This window comes from Dromiciops gliroides, chromosome 6, assembly GCF_019393635.1.
Source record: "Dromiciops gliroides isolate mDroGli1 chromosome 6, mDroGli1.pri, whole genome shotgun sequence".
Lineage (NCBI taxonomy): Eukaryota > Metazoa > Chordata > Mammalia > Microbiotheria > Microbiotheriidae > Dromiciops > Dromiciops gliroides.
The window spans coordinates 52,729,768-52,749,642 of NC_057866.1; the positions used below are offsets into that span (position 1 = coordinate 52,729,768).

The 19,875-nt window shown below is 42.0% G+C and overlaps 1 protein-coding gene across 3 annotated transcripts in view; it reads right to left on the minus strand.

Moving 5' to 3' along the window:
* The window catches only part of PARVA (parvin alpha), a 158,867-nt gene that overhangs the window by 70,805 nt on the left and 68,187 nt on the right, over nucleotides 1–19,875 (minus strand). The window contains exon 1 of one of the 3 annotated variants that reach the window (XM_043971300.1): nucleotides 14,564–14,630. The exons of 1 other annotated variant lie outside the window; for it this stretch is intronic. Coding sequence is in view for 1 of the 2 variants with exons in the window: in XM_043971299.1 (XP_043827234.1) it covers nucleotides 8,236–8,263 (28 nt within the window). In the remaining variant the exon portion in view is untranslated. Of the gene's footprint in view, nucleotides 1–8,235; nucleotides 8,279–14,563; nucleotides 14,631–19,875 lie in introns of those variants that run through there. One more of the 3 variants, XM_043971299.1, reaches the window with a different exon arrangement.

A 19,875-nucleotide genomic window follows, 5' to 3' on the forward strand; every position in this document is an offset into this window, starting at 1 on the left:
GGTGCCCACAATTCCATTCATTCCTTTGGTGACTTCTGCACCCTCCCCCCCCCCCCACCTCCCAGCATGTCCTTAACAATGATCCCTGTATCTGGAGCACTGAGGCAAACAGACGAGGTTGCACTGGAGTTTTAAATAACTTTGAAAAAAATGACACTGAAGGAGAGAAAATGAATCGTCTGCATTTCTCTTTCTTCTTGAGTACAAGTGGTCCCAGGGAGACTTTTTATGGATGTTCTAGCTCCTTATCAGGCTCTTCCATGACTAATCTTGGGTCTAAGAAAGCTGCTGAAGCTTTCTTAATTTTTAAATGACTCATGGGCTTGTGGAGAAGTCCTTGGCAGCTAAAGGCATTCAATGATATGGTCAACAAGTACCAGCATCACCATATGAAAGATTCCCATGACTTGAAGACTTCTTATAACGTCTGGTGTTCATGGGAGGGAAATGGTTGAGTTTATGAGACATTTGTCATGAGACTAGTGAATCAACAAGTTGTCATTGAACCAAGAAGAGCAAGGATCCAGAGATGAGTCAGAACAAAGAGCTCAAAACAGTAAGCCATATTAATCCCCCAATTGTAAAAGCAAGTTCTTAGGAATGGAACCCTCCCAGTATTGTTCTCCAATGGCTGCCACAAGACAAGGTGGTACTTCTCACCACTTGGGTCATTCTTTGGAAAGTTTTTCTTGTTTTCATGAAAAGTATGGTCCGCTGCTATGTTTATTTTAAAATAAATTTTTATTGACATCCTTTATATTATCTATACTTCCCAGTGTACCCTGCACACCTCTCCATCTCAGGGAGCCATTCTTTGTGTTTTGTTTTTTGTTTTTTTGTGAGGCAATTGGGGTTAAGTGACTTGCCCAGGGTCACACGGCTAGTAAGTGTTAAGTGTCTGAGGCCGGATTTGAACTCAGGTACTCCTGACTCCAAGGCCTGTGCTCTATCCACTTCGCCACTTAGCTGCCCCCGGAGCCATTCTTTATAATAAAGAATTTAAAAAGAGGGGGGAAAGTTCAGACTAATCAAAATGTTGAAGAAGTCTGATGTTACAATGCAGTACTAAATGTCACAGTCCCCTACCTTTGGGTGGGGCTAGAGGAAGGTACCTTCTCATATCTTTTCTTTTTGGCTCACTTCTATAAACAGTGTTTGCCCAGCTGCTCTTCTGGCAACAACAACAACAACAACAAGAAAAGATCCCACATGTTAAGATGGCAAAGAAAACTGGCTTACTTAGGAAAGAAGAGATATAACTTTAGCTGTTGTGTTTTGGGCTGAAACCAAAATGGTGATGACCAATAAAAGAATATCAACAGGTAGTTCTCAAAGGAAGAAATCCAAGCTTTCAACAAATATGGGGAAATGCCCCTAAATCACTAAGAGTAACATAAACTGAAACAGTTCTGAAGTTCTACTTCAGATCCATCAGAATGGCAAAGATGACAAGGAAAAGGACAATGTGGGGTGGGCTGTAGAAAAATGGGAGTACTTAGTGCTCTGTTGTTGGAGCACTTGCTGATTGGTCCAGTCACTCTAGGAAGCAATTTGGAACTATGCACAATGAGACCACTATCAGGCTTATAACTTCAGAGGCCAAAGAAAGATGAAAAGGACCATAAAAGTATAATGTTTTAAGTATAAATTACACACACACACACACACACACACACACACACACACACACAAGTTCATTTTGTAGTGCCAAAGAACTGCAAACTAAGAAGGTGTCCAGCAATTGGGGAATAGTTGTTCGAATTATGTAATATGTGATTGCATGGTAAGAAATGACAGAAGGGGTGGATTCAGAGAAACCTGGGAAGATGATATGAACTGATGCAGAGTGAAGTGAACATAACAATTTATACAATAACAATAAAATTGTAAAGGCAAATAACTCTGAAAAACTTAAAAACTCTGATAAGCACAGTGATCAACAATAATTCCAGAAAATCAAGGATGAAGAAAGCTGCCTGACTCCTGATAGAGAAGGTAGGAAATAAAAAATGGTCAACATGGGAATTTGTTTTGCTTGACTATCTATAGTTGTTACGATGGTTTTCCTTCCCTCTCCTTTCCTCTTCTTCCATCTCTCACCTTTTCTCTTTTTTTCCAGTAGGGGGAGAGAGGTAGGAAAGGAAAAAAAAAGATGCTTGTCCACAAGATGGTACGTGCTTATGGTCTTTGTTGCTGGGGGAGGCTGAGGCTGGTAGATTGCTATAGCTTGAGAGTTCCAAGCTGCAGGAGGGCTAAAGCCAATTATGTATCTGAATCAAGTCTGGCACCAATATGGTGAGCCCCCTAGGGCAGAAGGACACCCAACCACCTAAGTGGGGAAGAACTGGCTCAACTTGGAAAGAGAGAAGGTTGAAGCTTTCATGCTAAGAGTGGGCTCTGGCTGGTGAACATTGTTTTCCAGCCTAGATGAGATGGGAGACCCACTCCCCAAATAAATAATTATTAATTGGGGAAAAAGTGAACTAAAAAGGATTGTATAATCTTTTTTTTTCTTTTTCTTTTTAGGGGCAGTGGGGGTTAAGTGACTTGCCCAGGGTCATACAGCTAGTAAGTGTCAAGTGTCTGAGGCTGGATTTGAACTCAGGTACTCCTGAATCCAGGGCCGGTGTTTTATCCACTGCACCACGTAGCTGGCCCTAAAAAAGATTGTAATGAAAAGAAATAAAGCGATTGCACTCAATTACAACCCCAATGGTAATAATCATTATTTGGTTTGTCGATACTTATTGTTATAAGAGAGAGTTTTTGTGGGGGGAGGGGGAAGGGGAGATGGGTAGGGTAAGAGGTTGGTGAGAATTGATATAAATGCTAAGAAAAAAAAAGGAAGAAAAGATATCCATAAAACTCAAAATTCACAGCAGAAAACAAAAAGAAGTTTGGAAGATGACATTAAAAGGATGTTTTTGTTACTGACATGTGAAATTTAATATAAACTCTTTGGAGACAAACTGTACAGAAGTTCATGTTTTATATGAAATCCTCTTTTTCTGTTTGTTGTTTATAGAAATATGTGTGCTTGCTCATGATTACTAAGGTCATAATAAAAAATAAAAAATAAAAATAAAAAGCAGCAACCCCTTATGTGGGAAGAGCATACCAGGTCTACAAAACACTTGAATAGAAAGGCTCTCATTCTATCCTTACATTTCGGTTGGTGGGGGGGGGGACGACAGGATGGAGCTCATGGTGTCTATTTTAAAGATGAGGAAAATGAGGCTCTCAAAAGTTAAATGACTTGCAGTACCAACCCAAATACTAACATGCCCTTTCATAGAATTAGACAAAGCACTCAATCAGGATTGCTTTTTTTGACCCCATCCCTTGGGTGACAACTTATCTGCGAACATGTTAGTGTGCTTTAGCACAGAGAGTCCTTGACTTGGACTCAGCGAGACCTGGGTTATAATTTATGTTGTTCAAATAGACTTGTATAAGAGGTACCTCTGACACACCCTGACTCAAATTACTTAACCCCTCAATATCCCATAGTGCATAGCCCAAACCCAAAGGAGCTGTTACTTCAGGGTTGTGAGGGACTCCCAGTGTGATGATATCCCCCACCAATGTGCATTGCAACTCATCTGAGACTTAGGAGATAAAGTATTTGTTATCTTGTCCAAAAACATAGAGTTTGAGTGATTTGCCTAGACAAAGAGTAGTAAATGTGGGAGGGGGATCTGAACCAAGGTCTTTCTTACTTTGGATAGCTAACAGGGGCAGTGGATAGAATGCTAGGCCCAGAGTCAGAAAGACTCATCTTCGTGAGTTTAAATCCAGCCCCAGATAATTACTAGCTGTGTGACCCTGAGCAAGTCACTCTACCCTGTTCCTTTTGTGATAGAGTGCCAGACCTGGAGTCAGGAAGACCTGAGTTCAAAGCTGGGCTCAGACACTTAATAGCTTTGAGACCCTGGGAAAGTCACTTAACCCTGTTTGCCTCAGTATCCTAAATGGCAAATCATTTCAGCATCTCTACCCAAGAAAACTCCAAAAGGGGTCACAAAGAGTCAAACAGGACTGGAAAAAAAAACAAAAAACCACCAAAAACTGAATAACTTCCCTCCTTAGAATGTAAGATCCTTGAGGGCAGGGTCTGTCTTTTGCCTTTGTATTTCTGACTTAGCACAGTTGCTATCACTTAGTTGGCCCTTAATAAATGTTTATTGACTGACTGAGATATGGTACTTGAGACTGGAAAAGCTGACAACCACCTGATTCCTTTCTGGTTTTATGTCAAAGTCATTTCCAAATATATCATCCGTACCCATCCACATAAGTCTTCCTGTCACAAAGAAACAACTAAACAGAATTGGTGGTAACTAACCATTACATATGCAACATTTTGTACCCACGATTCCCTACTTCTCCAAGAAAAAAAAAGAACCCATATATTCTATCAGGCCCCAAAGATGGCTCAGTGATAGATTGTCTTCCTACTCCAAAATGCTCATCTGAGAAGGCAGAATGCTTGTTCTGAGAAGACAGGAAGATGTTTGTATGTGCTACTTTTGAGAAAAGGTGTTCTAGACATTTACTCTGAAATGCTTATGTTGATTTCACAGCTAGACAAACCCCCACCCCCACCCCCACACTAATGATTACATATGGAGACGAATCAGAAAGCCCAGACAACAGCCTGAGAGTCAACAAAACACAGTTAATCACTGTGCATTGCAAAAGCTATTTTAGCTATTTGTTAACCAACAATCCATGTTGACAGCAAACTCATACAGGGAACCTATTAAAACGAATTGTAGTAAATCATACATGCTTTAAGTGTCTGTCTGGCATTCAATTTACTGCCCACCCTCTGTTTCCAATGTAACTTTCTTTTGCATGACCTTCATTCCCATTGTAGCCAACAAATTACTTTAAAGAATTAAAACTTGCAAACAAAAATAGGTGGGGAGTAGCTAGGGCTAAGATAACTCAGCAAGCACAGCTAAAAGAGGGTGACACATTTTTCAGAGGCAAATGGAAAAGATGTGGGGAGTGGGTCCAATAAGTGGTTCTAGATATAGGATCATTGATTTAGAATGGAAAGGAAAATTTTCTTCAAATACTAACTCTGCCTCTTGCTATCGGCGTGGCTATCTGCGTAGGGTATTTAACATCTCTGGGCCTCAGTTTCTTCATCTGTAAAATGAGGGTGTTGAGCTAGATGACCTCTAAAATTCTTTTAAACTCTAAACTGTTGATCTTATGAGCGTCAATGCTTGCATTAGAGCTGAATGCCCTTTCCCGTTTCTTGTAAAACACTAGATAGAAGCCAAATTATAATGTTTGGGGGCTCATGGTGGGGGAGGGATGGGAGAGAGGCAAACCCAGGACAGGGACAAAGCAAGCCAAATTCTCCTTTTCCCAGGGGAAACCCTGGGTGGGGGCTTGAGTCAAAGAGATTTCATGGTAAACCCCCAAGATTAAACCCAGTCTGTCCTTTCTCAACTAACAAATGGGTTATATTTGCAATGCCTGTTGTATTTCTATATTATGTACTCTAGCTAAGCAGAAAGAATCATGGATACTGTTTCTTTCCTCAGCAAATATCAAAAATGTCACTATGTGCCACATACATTGGAAGGTTTCATAAGGCATTGGGGAAGAACAAGACAATAAGGATTGGTTGAAGAAGCTGGGGTTATTTACCATCCAGAAGAGGAGGCTCAAGAGACACATGAGAGCTGTCTTCAAATATTTGAAGGATTGTCATGGGGAAGAGGAATGGGATCCGTTCCATTCGGTTCCCCAGGACAGGACTAAGTACAAGGGGTGGAAATGACAAAGGGGCAAGTTTTGGCTTGGAAGTCAGGGGAAAAAGTCCTAATGATTAAACCTGTCCCAAAGCAGAAGGAGATGCCTCTAGGAGGAGTGAGTTTTCCCCTCAATGGAAGTCTTCAGACAAAGGCTGGCTACCTAACACTTTTGGCCTAGGTTGTAGAGAGGGTTATTTTAGGGGTGCTGGAAGAAATGGCCACTGAAAGTGCTTCCCAACTCTGAAATTCTATGATTCAATACGGTACATGGGACAGGATGGGCAGGAGTGGGGAGTGAAGGGGCACAGAAGGTAGATTACAAAGCTCTTGCCCCAGCACATACACTTTTGGAAATGAAAGGATGTGACTCTTCCATTCCTGGAAGGCATTAACATTGCTGGAACAGTCAAGTTCCCCAAGGAGCTGGGTGCCACCCTCCAATTCACCTGGCTGGGAGAAAACCTGACAAAGGTACCTTTACTGAAATGAGTAAACTAGTGCACCTCAGTTTGGTGGCCTCCAGATATTTTCTTCACCACCCCACCTCAGTAGACCTCTCCAGATGACTCCCTACCTCCCTGGCTTGAGAATTTCAGGGGAATGCAAGTTTATATTTCCCTGTTTTCCCAGAATTGTGTTCTTACAGTTCTAACTGGCTTTGGCGTGACCTGAGCTACTTCCTACCTTAGAAAGAAGAGCACTAGACATAGAGATAGAAGATCTAGTCAAAGACTCACCAAATCTCTGAGCTTGATGAGACCTTAGAGGTCATTTGCCCCAGTCCATATCCAACCAAGAATCTCTTTCCTACAACATATGTGATGAGTTACCTAAGGAGTTCAGATTTAAGCCTCCACCAAGAGAAACACCTCAAGTCTTGGATCCAACTCTCCTCACTGACTGTGTAACACGGGGCCAGACATTTCACCTCAGTTTTCTTCTCTGCAAAATGGGGATAATGGCAGTTACACTAGTTACCATGGTAATGGCAGGGAATAGTGCTTGGTAAAATGGCCAAATCAATGTGAGGATCGATATTCTATAATAAGCACAATATGATCAATATCAGGATGTCAATGCCTCCTAAGCATGTGTGTGAGGGGAGGAGCTTGGTGTTTTTGCATTTTCCTGGCCAAATGATGAACTTTCCAATCAGTTAAGAGGGTTCCTGGACGCCAAGAAAAGGGATGGAGATTGTGGCAATGTTTTCCAAGGGTGCCGAAAATAAACCTACATGGATTTAGAGGCTATTTTACAACCTGTACTGAGCTAAAAGGAGTGGGGGATACAAATGGCTCCCAGATCTCTCCTTAACAGCCTGGTACCATTCAGAACTGGGAAACTTGAAATGAATTACTTTATTAGGTGAAAGGGTCAGAGTGATTATATTCACAAGAGAGGTACATAACATAAGATGCACCCAAGATGCATCAACTCATGGAGAAATATTTTTAAGCCCAGCCCTCAACCTCATTCTGAAAGATTTCAATCCATTCACACCACCTACAAGTGGTGAGTGCAAAATATCAACCAAACCAACCATGTGAATAACGAATGAGTTTCAATTATTATTTTAACCTACTTATTCCAAATTATTTGAGAGAACTGAAAAGGACCATTAGGCATTGCTGTTTCGGAGGTTTTTGAATAAGCCCTTTAATTATCTCAATGTTGTTGTTGCAATCAGAATTATAACATGTTCCCTGTGTTAGCCAGAGAGCAGAAGGGCAATGCTACTCAGGATTTGGAGAGGCTAAAAGCTTTTCCTCCCATTCCCAATTAGAATTGTAGATTTCTAGCACAAGGGGCATTGGCTTTGGAGATAGGAAGAGTCGGGTTCAAAACTCCACTCCACAGACTTATTAGCTGTGTGACCCTGGGCAAATCACTTAGCTTCTCAACTGTAAAATAGCTGAGATTGGACTTGGCCACAAATGTCTCTTCCAGTTCTAAATCGACAATTCTATGAATTCTAGGTCTAGAATGTACCTGGGGGTGGGGGGAGTTGTTACCCAACCCCCTGAGTTTACAGACGGTCAAACTGAGGCACAGAGATTCTGAAGTAACCTCTCCAAGACTCCCCTCCAATTCACGGCCCTGGGGAGTGAGGGAGTATGTGCCTCTCTCAAGGTATGTTGTGCCTTGAGAGGTATAAAAAATTTAGTACAGTGTTTCATTCACAAAACCGGTCTCTCCCTCACATCTCCTCTTCTCTTCCCTTTATTCTCTTTTTGAAGAGCTGGGTTAGTTCCATTTGACTGTTCATGCCTCCCTAACACTGGCTGGTACAGGGGAACTGACCAGATAACTTGCAAAGGAAAACACGCAGAGATTCAAATGCACCTTGTAACATTTCCCAGATGAGGAGCGCAGAGATGACAGCCCTGCATCCCAGGAAGGAGGCTCACACTGCATCCCCACCCCCTCCCCAAGTCCATTCAGGATTTCCCAGGGTCAGTACCTTTGGGGCAAAGTGCTCCACAGCCCATGATGTCCAGTCCCAGGCACCTTCATTTTCCCTTCTCCTCCAGGAGAGAGGCCAGCCCCCCTGGGCATGCAGGATGCCAGACCCCTCCCCAAGAGAGCCCCTCCCCCATGCAGTACCGGTGGCTCTCTCTGGGAAGGTGGATGACCTGTGTGGCGAGCTCCCCTAACCAAGTGCTCTCTCCATACACATTACCTCTCTCCACTCAGCTCATCAGTGGAGAACGAGTGACTGCCCATATAATTTAATATGATGCCACATGAGACTCATAGACCATCTGCAAAACAAATGGGATCTGCCTCCCTCATCTTGGCAACTTGCAGTCAGGAGAGCCTGGGAGTCTGCTCTGATCACGGATACCTCCGGTTACTAGCCACGGAATTAATGATGGTGGAGGTTGAAATGGCCCTACGGAAGAGGCTGCTCCAAAATGAAACACTGAAGGGGTGGGGATTGGAAATACTCAACGTAGGGGAGGGATGGATGGAGGGAGTATCAATATGATAAACTTACAAAGATGTATATGTATACATGTGTGCACACATTTGTGTATATATACACATATGTGTGTGCATAAATATATGTATATACATACATATGCATATATCTATATACACACATGTTTTACATTTTGAAGGAAAAAACCAAACAACTTTCCCTGCATCATTCATTTATGCAAACTTCACCACCACCCTGTGAGGTGGTCAGAGACTTATTGTCATTTTTATTTTATAGTTTGAGAGAGAAACTGAGGTTCACTTTATTGAAGTGAATAGAGTCCCGGACTTGAAGACAAGGTGACCTGAGTCTGCATCTTGCTTCAGACACTTGCTAGCTGTGTGATCCTGGGCAAGAAAGTTAATCTCTCTCAGTCTGTTTCCTCATCTATAAAATGGGTATAATAATATCCCTTATCTCAAACGGATGTTGTTAGGAACAAGTGGGATCATATATGATAGGTGCTTTGCAGAGTTTAAGACACTATATAAATGTTAGTTATTATTATTGCTATTATAATAGCACTCATTGGCTAAATAATAGTAGTCGAGTCACAACCTCTTTGAGCCTTGGATTACTTAAAAGGAGGGGGAGGGGATAATAATACTTGTGTACCTAAAAGGATGTTAGCTCAATGAAGAAGATAACATATCTGAGCTCTAGGGATAGGCCCAGAAAAAGAAAAGGCATGACTGGGTTGATATAGGAATGACCTGGTGTTTCCACTACTTCTACTTAACTGTCAGGCATTTAAAGCCTGGCACAACTTGACCCCAACCTACCCTTCCAGTCTTATTATCCATTGCTACTCCTTTTCACGCACTCTATAATCCAGGCAAACTGGATTTCTTAATGTGCCTCATACACTTCTCCTGTCTCCATGCTTTTCACTGGCTATCCCCATGCCTGGAATTCACTATTCAATCAACAAGCATTTATTAAGTGCTTACTGTGTGCCAGGGACTCTTCTAAGAATGATGGAGGGGGCAAATACAATATACTCCCTTTTGGCATTCTTGAATCCGTGGTTTCCTTTAAAGTTAAGATCAAGGGGGCAGCTAGGTGGATAAAGCACCGGCCCTGGATTCAGGAGGACCTGAGTTCAAATCCAGCCTCAGACATTTGACACTTACTAGCTGTGTGACCATGGGCAAGTCACTTAACCCTCATTGCCCCACCAAAAAAAAAAAAAGGTTAGATCAAATTCCATTTCCTATAAGAAGTCTCTTAATTCTTGCACATACCCAGGTGGCTTCCCCTAAGTAGCCCCATATTTATACATACTTATATGCATATGTAATACCCTGTTATAATAATTCAATCGTTTTAAGCTTACAGACAATAGACCCCATGTGGATAGTTCCCTCTTCTGTGGCTTTAGAGAATTTATTTGAGATGAAAAGTTAGGAGTGCAATCATACTAGCTCTGCGCCCCCAGTTAGGGGAAATTCCTATTATTGAGGCAGAGATTTAGCTCTCTGATTTAATTGAAATTTATGTCTATCTCTGGTTAACTTCTAGTCTCTTTGTGGCTGAAATAAAATTCCATTGACCTGAAACATTTGGGTAATAAAGCAACAGATGACATTACTGTTCACAGAAAGGTATCCAGAAGGAAAGCTGGAGAAAATGTAGACCTTTGCTTGGTACTTTCCTTAATCCTTGTGTAGGTGAGCACCCTGGCGGCCTTTTGCTCTGAGATGCCTGTATGTCTCTGAGATCTGGTGGCCCTCCTTGATGTCTCCCTTCTCTGCCACAGTTTTGTCCTACCTTCTCTTTCTCCTTTCTCTGATGGTCCCGGGGTTCCTGGTTCTTGATGACTTAGTTCTAGATGTCTTTACCCTTAGTTCTCTGCTTCCATACCTTCAGAATCATCTCTCTGCATCTCTGAGAAGGCTCCCACATTTTGTACAAGTGCCTCAAGCCACAACCAAGCCCCTCACCCCAAGGTGTATAGGCCTTGTTCACACTGATCAAATCAAGACATGTTTAACAAGAGTCCAAATGGGCCAGAGCCCTACCACTGTACATTCACATCGTCGTCTGTGTTGTCCCCCCACTATAGGATTTAAGTTGGTTGAGGAGAGGGGTCATTTTCTGTTTAGTCTTCATATCCCCAGCACCTAGCCCAATGTCTGACACAAAGGAGGGACTTAATAATTGCTTATCAGCTGATTGAATTCCTCCCAACTAAAGTCTGTTACTTGCAACATATATGAGCAGTCGAAGCAAGAGATGATTGCTGGTGTGTTTCAGGCTGGCCATCCCAATACTGTAGCTGCAGAGCAACCAAGAGAAAAAGGGTAACATAGGACTCTCTGTAGAGTAAGACAGCACAGCTCCTGCAGCTGGTGCCAGAGATCAGTTGTTTTCCTTCTTGTGTGCATCTGGGTGTCCCACAGGTGCACAGCCTCTTCTGGGGAGGTGGCCAGGAGAACATGTGTTTCATTCCAGTTGTCTCTTATGTACATGGATATGTTGTCAAAATGTCTTGAGGAGCCAGCACAGTGAGTTCCATGGCGGTGGTGTTCTGGCTCTCAGGGTGTCTTTAGGCAAAGTGGAAGCTAAAGATCTTATAAATTCTTCTGTGATCAGTCTTGTAGTCTCACCCTTTGAAGTCTTCTGGGTGGGCATAGAAAGGTGACAAAAAGCTGCTGCCTGACTTAAATATGGTAATGAACTTAATAAAGAACTTTGTAGGTATAAAAGTTTTGTGTGAATGTAAGCTGTGATGACTCCATGGGACTCTGGAAGCAGAGGACCTGGGTTCAAATCCCAGCTCTGACACCTACTACCCATGGAAAGGGATACAACCTGTCTGAGCCTTAGTTTCTTTCTTTCTTTCTTTCTTTCTTTCTTTCTTTCTTTCTTTCTTTCTTTCTTTCTTTCTTTCTTTCTTTCTTTCTTTCTTTCTTTCTTTCTTTCTTTCTTTCTTTCTTTCTTTCTTTCTTCCTTCCTTTGTATCTATCTATCTGGATTTATGTGTGTATATATTTGTATATGGATGTGTATATATGTATATATGCAAATATACATGTATGTGTATACACAGTGCGTATATGTAGTGTATAGACGTTTGTATATGTGTACACATACACAAACATATACATGTGTGTATGAATATGTATGTGTGTGTGTAATATAAATGTATATCTGGTATAATGAGGAAGTAAGACTAGATGAAGCAGCTAGTTGGCTCAGTGGATAGAGCACAGGGGCCTGGAGTCAGGAAGACGTGAGTTCCAATCCAACCTCAGACACTTACCAGCTGTGTGACCCTGGTTAAGTCACTTAACTTCTAACTCAGTTTCTTCATCTTTCAAATGAGGATAATAATAGCATCTACCTGGGTCCCAGGGTTGCTGTGAGGATCAATGAAATAAGATTGTAAACTGCTTAGTGCATAGTAAGTGCTATATAAATGCTGGCTATTATTATGTACTTGTTTTCCCTCCCGGCTCTGTCCTGGACTTTGCCACCCTGCCTCCTCTTCTGTCTCATCATGGGACTTCTCCCAGCACCTGGGGCTTCCTCACCCTGGAACATCCCTCCACCATAACATCACCATCCTCTGACTGACCTGTTCCTTCCAGAGCATCTACTTCAAGGAAGCCTCCCCATCTGGCTCTGCTCCTGAGTTTCCATATTTTGACTCCATGTCCCTCCTCGGGCACTGCCCTGCTCCCACTGGGCTTCCCAGCTCCCTTTTGTGTTTTGTAACCTTCCTGAGGGCAGGGACCATCTTTTTTTTTTTTTTGCTCATATTTACATCCCAGTACTTAGCACAGCACCCAGTACATATGGTGCTCAGTAATAAATGCTTCTTGCCTTGCCTTGTTACTCAGTCAGTGTCTTCTTATTGGAACCCAAGCTTCTTGCAAGCCTGGATTGTTTCATTCTTTGTACTTGTATCCTTGGTACTATGAATAGTGTCTGGCATATAGGAGACATTTAACAAATAACTTATTAACTGAGTGAAGTTTCAATCACAGCTCTGCCACTTACTAGCCATAGGACCTTGGGAAAATCATTTAACATTTCTGTACCTCAGTTTCCTCATCTCTAAAATGGGAATACTAATTCTTACATAGAAAGAGTACAGTAGTAAACAGAGAATCAGTTCTGGAGTCAAGAAGATCTTGGTTTTCCTATATATTGCTCATGAAACCTTGGTGTACTAGTAGTAGTAGTGGCGGTGGTGGTGTAATTCTAGCAGTTGTAATAATAGTAGTGATAGTAGTAGTAGCAGCAGCAGTGGTAGTAGTAGTAGTAATGGTGGTGGTAGTAGTAGTAATGGTGGTGGTAGTAATAGCAGCAGCAACAGTGGCGGTGGTGGTGGTAGTAGTAGTAGCAGTAGCAGTAGCAGTAGTAGTAGTAGCAGTAGCAGCAGTAGTAGTAGTAGCAGTAGCAGCAGTAGTAGTAGTAGTAGTAAAAATTTATATAGTCTTACTACATGCCAGGATGTGTGATGAATGCTTTATAAACATCATTTCATTTGACCCTCACAACAACTCTGGGATGGATATACGTGCTCCTACTATCCCCATTGTTGTTCAATTGTTTTTCAGTCATGTCCAACTCTTCATGATCCCATTTGGGGTTTTCTTGACAAAGATACTGGAGTGGGTTGCCATCTCTTTCTTCGGTTCATTTTACAGATAAGAAAACGAAGGCAAACAGGGTTAAGTGACTTGCCCAGCATCATATAGCTAGTAAGTGTCTGAAGCTGGATTTGAAATCAGGGTTTCCTGACTCCAAGCTCAATACTCTCTATCCATTGTACCACCTTTAACTTCTCAGCATCCCAACAACTCTATTGGACAACTGTTCTCAAACTGTGGTCTGGGGACCCTTTGGGCTCTCAGAGATCCTTTTTCAGGGGGTCATAGAAGTCAAAATTATTTTCATAATAATACAAAGACATTCAATTACTAATACCATAAATGTCTATTATTATAACTAGCCCACAGAAACAAAAACTCTTTGGGGGGTGTCCTCAAAAATCTTAAAGAACATATAGGAGTTATAGTTGGCAGCTAGGTGGTGCAGTGGATAAAGTGCCAGGCATAAAGCCGGGAAACCTCATCCTCATCTTCCTGAATTCAAATCTGGCCTCAGACACTTCCTAGCTGTGTGAGCCTGGGCAAGTCACTTCACTCTGTTTGCCTTAGTTTGCTCATCTGTAAAATGATCTGAAGTGGCAAACACTCTAGTATCTCTCCCACAAAAACCCCAGATGGGGTCAATAAAGTGAGATACAACTGAAAACGACTGAACAACAACAACAAAAGGAGTTATAAGACTAAAATGTTTGAGAATCTCTCTCTCTCCTCCGACTATTACATTGCAGAGTAGTTCCTGATCCACACAGGTAGAGCTTTCTCTACCAATGAAATCACAGGTTCTGAACAAAATCAGAAACAACCCCCTCTAGCAAGACCTAGGTTTACCAGGCTGCTGTGAGCATCAAAAGAGATAATGGATGTAAATGCCATTTCTGTTGAACAACAATTGTCATAGCACTAATTGCTCACATTTACATAGGCAGCCCTTTGTGGTTACCTCGGCCAAGGCACCATCCTAGGGACAGCTGGTTTTGTGAAAATGCGTCCCCCAGCTACCGTCGTGCCCTATAGCACATTCAAGTCGGTAAACAAGATCGACAGAAATAGCACCACAATGCCTGGGTACAGGTTTTGGTTCAGAGGAGAGGAAATTTCATTAAAGCATGTAATGTCAATTACTGTCATTCCTAATTATATTAAGCCCCACTAGAAATAATACAGATAGAGCATTCTAGAGTTACCTGCATGTTTGATGTAAATAGGATAAAATTATCCTGGTTCTGAAAATATCCAAAGAGCAGACGGTGAAAAGTGGCATCTCTACCCGGCCTCCTGAGTCATCAAATTTCATTATGTGGGGACTTGAAATCACCAGGAAACAACATCCTTCCTCTGAAAGCAGATTCTAAATGTGTTCTGGGGATGGGGGGGGGCCCTTAAAGAATTTGGCTTTAATGCTCTCCTGATCCTGTTCTCTCCAGCTATTTGGTGGTCTTCCATTCTGTAGTGGTGTTAAACTCTCTATAGGGTAGAAGGCCTCAAAGTTGAGAGTTCTAAATCTACCTTGGATACCGGCCCTGGGTTTTTCTCTGGAATTAGGACTGCAGCTGACCAAGGCATGCTATAAGCATGTAGTCGATGAAAATGGCCGCATGAGGGGAATGATCAAAGCAGTCTCTAACATGGATTGAGATCTCGAGATCTACCAAGAACTTTCCAGTTTGATCCCCACGGGTAATTGGAAGAAAAATAAAAGAGTTTTTTTATGCCCCTGGGAGGCAGGCCATAGAGGATTTACACACACACACACACACACACACACACACACACACACACACACACACGCCCCACCATTTTTCAGAGTAGAAAACGGAAGCAGACAAGTGAAAGGGTTTGCTCCAGCTTGCACAACAGTCAGTCTAATGGCAAAGACGACACACCTTTTGCCCAATGAGAACTTGCACCCAACTCCTCCTGAAGTCAAGTGGGCCATGGAAACCAAATCTTAAACAGCTGCTCTGATTCTACCCAGGTCCCATGCAGAGTGGGAAGCTAGACCCCGACTCTGCCCTATCTTCTCATTAGCTAAAGACTAGAGCCTTCCAAGACTGTGATGGAAAAGTCTGCTGCTTCATTCACAGTCTGTGCCAGTTAAATCCCATTATCTGAAACCTGCAAGTTGCTCCAATTAATAAAGCACTCAGGTCTTCACAGAGGATGCCATCCCCAATATTATACATGCATCACGCTCCCAGTCTCACAGAGACTGTGTGAGAATCCATTCCCAAACATTAACAGGGCAGCTTTATAATGTTTTTTTGCAAAACTTAATAGTCCAAATTTATGAATCAAAACAGCAACATCAAACACAAATATGACTATTGCTCCAGCATCATGGTATGGTAGAAAGAATGCTGAAATCAGTGGGTCCAAATCTCATATCTGCCTCTTACTCTCTGTGTCACCTTAGGTGAGTAACTTAACATCTTGGGGCCTCAGTTTCTTTTTCTGTAAAATGGGAGCATAAGATTAGATGGTCTTTGAACACCCTTCCAGCTCTGGATCTGTGACTCTTTGAGCCATATATTAATTCAATAAAATGGTAGAATAGAAAGATACACTGGCTCTGCAATCAGAGATCCTGGGTTCAAATTCTCACATTCGTGATTACTACCTATATGACTTTCAACAAGTCACTGAATTTTCCTGGGCCTCAGTTTCTTCACCTGTAAAATGAAGAGGTGTGACAATGGATTCTTTTTTTTGAATATTTTTTTCCAATTACACATAAAAACAATTTTTAACTTGTTTTTAAAATTTCGAGTTCTAAATTCTCTCCCATCCTCCTTCCCCTCCTTCCCCCCCCCCCATCATTGAGAAGGCAAGCAATTTGATATCGGTTATTCATGTGCAATCATGAAAAACCTGACCTCATGGCTTCCAAAGTCCCTTCTAACTCTGGGGTCTTTGATCCTAGAATTCTATTAATTCATTGACAAAATGACCGAATTCACAAAATACCCCATGCACAGTCTCTTGCTTGGGGATTTCCATATTGGTTGTTGTCAAAGACCACCACAGAGCCCCACAATACCTACTAATATTGCAACTACAAAGGGGTGGCTCCATTGTGTGTCAGGTACCATCCACAAAAAAGATCAAAGATCAAAGATGCTCAGCTAGACCTGCGTGTCCCATGAGACATACCAACATGGTCAGGGCATTCCTAGGGTGACTCCCACTGGCTCTAGAGGAGACTAGTTAATCCCAAATGCAGTCACAGTCAAGAGTAGCCAACACCCTTCAGGCCCATGCCAATCACCTGTAAAGCTGCCCACACCATTCCCATCCTTAGTAAACTCAAGGATATAATATGGCAGATTTTCTTGAATACCAATCTATCTCTTTCCTCTGTGCCTTCGCCCAGGCTGTCCTCAGTACCTGGAATCTTTACTCTCTCCTCACCTCCACCTCTTAGAATCCTTAATTTCATTCAGAACTGAGCTCAGACACTTCCTCCTACACAAAGGCCTTTCCTTATCCTCACAGGTATTAATATCACCGCCCCCCCCCCCCGCCCGCCCCTGCCCATGACTTTGTATTGACTTTGCATGTTCTCTTGGGCATACTCTTTGACTTCCTCTATAACATGGAAGTTCCTATAGGGCTGAGACAACTTCATTTGTTTCTATATCCCTATCACCTAGTACTCATGCCTGGCACATAATTGGCGCTTAATAAATACTTGGTGGATTGATTGATACCAGCAGCCTAAGAAAATATTACTGTCTACTTCAAAAGCTCCTCCTGAGGCTCCCTCTCCACTGATGCCAATGACAACCCATAGTGGGGCAGGTAGGTGGCTAGCAATGAATAGAGCTCCAAACGTGGAATCAAGAAGACTCATCTTCCTGAGTTCAAATCTGGCCTCAGACACTTCCTAGCTGTGTGACCCCGGGCAAGTCATTTATCTCTGTTTGCCTCAGTTTCCTCATCTGTAAAATGAGCTGGAGAAGGATGTAGTAAACCACTCCAGTATCTTTGCCAAGAAAATCCCAAATGGGGTCACGAAGAGTCAGATATGACTGAAAAATGACTGAACCCCAACAAAGAGCCTCACAGAAGTAGTGGTAGTAGATAATCTTTGTGAGCTGTTCTGAGCTCATTTCGGCCAGGTCTGGGTTCTTGAAGGGCTGACACTCAGTCTGTTGCCAGGCCCTTACTCAAAGTCTTTCTAGCTTGGTAGGATGTACCAGAATTGGTATTGCTATGAGAATTCAGGGTCACTACAATGAAGAGGGCCTCAAAGGATACCAGAAACATTGAGCCTGGTTTAAATATTTATTTTATTTTTATTATTTTACTTATTTATCACTTTATTTGTTGTTTCTTTCATTTTATTATTTATTTATTTTGTTGGGAGTTTTTTACTTATTCAAAGAGGTGGCTAGCAAAGAGAACTGCCTTCCTCATAAGGAAGGCCTGGGTTCATCACTTACCTTTGATCCCTACTATTTTCTGTCTGTGTGAAAGTGGGCAAATCATTTCACCTCTCAGGGCCCCAAGCAACTCAAAGCTTCAGAGAAGGGGACAATCTGCACTGACGGAAGACGTTCCCACTGCAACTTGTCTCCTTTTACTTATCTAGTTTAAAAAAAAAATTACTTATTCACAGCCCAATTTAAAATAGAACTAATCCTCTTTCATGGTCTGTGAGGGTGACTCAGAGAAATCACAGCTGCTGCTGGGCCACCATTAGATACTAGCATCACTGATGACACGACTGTCCTGTGGTTACAGTCTCTCCCATCTGCAAGGGGCCATGCTGTAGCTTTCAACACTAGCAAGGATATCTCCCCACAAATGGTTATTTTTGCTCATGCCTATTTTGCATCTTTGGTGGGGATTTATTCTAGGAGCAGAGACTTAGAGAGAAAATGATGGTGAGTGGATATATGCTCCATTCTCAAAAAGAACTGTTCTTCAGTGTCTAGTGACTAGCCCCACCCTTCCCCTATGTCATGAATGTGCGTGTGCTACCATTCAGGCGAGAGTGTTAGTCTAGGCAGCCATTTTGTATCCTCTATGTCCCTGGGAAAGTGTGGGTCCTTGGTAGGAACTTTAAAAAAAAAATAAACATTTTTATTTAAAGTTTTGAGTTCCAAATTTTACCTCTCTTTTCCTCCCTCCCTTACCTGCCCTGAGGCAGTAAGAAATCAGAAATAGGCTATATAAGTGCAATTATGTAAAACATTACCATAGTAGAAGAAAACTTGAATAAAAGAAAAAAAAGGAAAAAAGAAATAAAGTGAAAAATAGCATGTTTCAGTCTGTGTTCCATCAATATCAGTTCTTTCTTTGGAGGTAGATAGCATGTTTTATCAATAGGTCCTTTGGGATTATCTTGGATCATTGTATTGTTGAAAAGAGTCAAGTCATTCACAGTTCTTCATCAAACAATATTGCTATCTCTGTGCACATGTTCTTTTGGTTCTGCTCACATCACTGTACATCAGTTCATACAAGTCTTTCCAGGCCTTTCTTGAAAGGAATGTGTGCCCATGAGCCATGTACAGCCATAAGTGTGACAGAGTGGACAGAGAACTGACCTTGAAGCCAGAAAGATCTGTGTTTAAATCCAGCCACTGACACATACTAGTCAGATGGCCTTGGGATAACCGGGGCACAGACAGCCAGCCTGAGAGTCATACCGCTATCTATGAAATAAATACTAAAATCCCCATCTAGGAAGGCCTTTGCTTATCTCAGTAGCACTTAACCTGGAATCTGTGAATAGGCTTCTTAAAAAAAAAATTGATAATTGTCTTTCAATCTAAACAATTTCCTTCGTAATCCTGTATGTTATATTTTATGCAATTGAGAACACTAATCTGAAAAGAGGTCCGTAGGCCTCCCCACACTGCCAAAGAAGTCCATTACAGAAAGGAAGTTAAAGAACCCTACTCTATAGTGTATTTGTGGTAGAATTTAGATCAAAAAAATGCACAAGATGGAAAGGAATGGATGCCATCTGAGGCACCAGTGAGGTCACTGATCCACTAACATTCCAAACGATAAGCTGCTTCACTGCCCACATTAGCCCTTACATCTCAACCAGTGCAGAGGTCCCCAAATCCATGTGTTTTGGGAGCCGTAAGTTTTCTCTTTCCTGCCTCTCAGTCTCATCTGTAGAATGAAATAGCTGGACTACATGTTCTAGCTCAAAATGTATGAGCCTTAAGAAGGTTGGATGTGAGAATAGTTTGATCCAGTCCAATAAGTATTAAGTGCCTTCTATGTATGTATAGGTGCTGGTGATAGAGACAGAAATTAAACACTCCCTGTCCTCCAGAAGGTTATATTCTAGGGGTAGAGGGAGATACAAAATATAAGCCAAGCTTTAACCACTGTGGGAATCAGGAAAGGCTTCCCATAAAAAGAATTATTTCTCTCTCTAGTCCAACTTTACACTAGCATAGAGAGGAAGTATTTGAAAATGTATAATTTTGTCCAGTTGAGTGAATGTTGTTGTTGTTTTATTGAGTCATTTCAG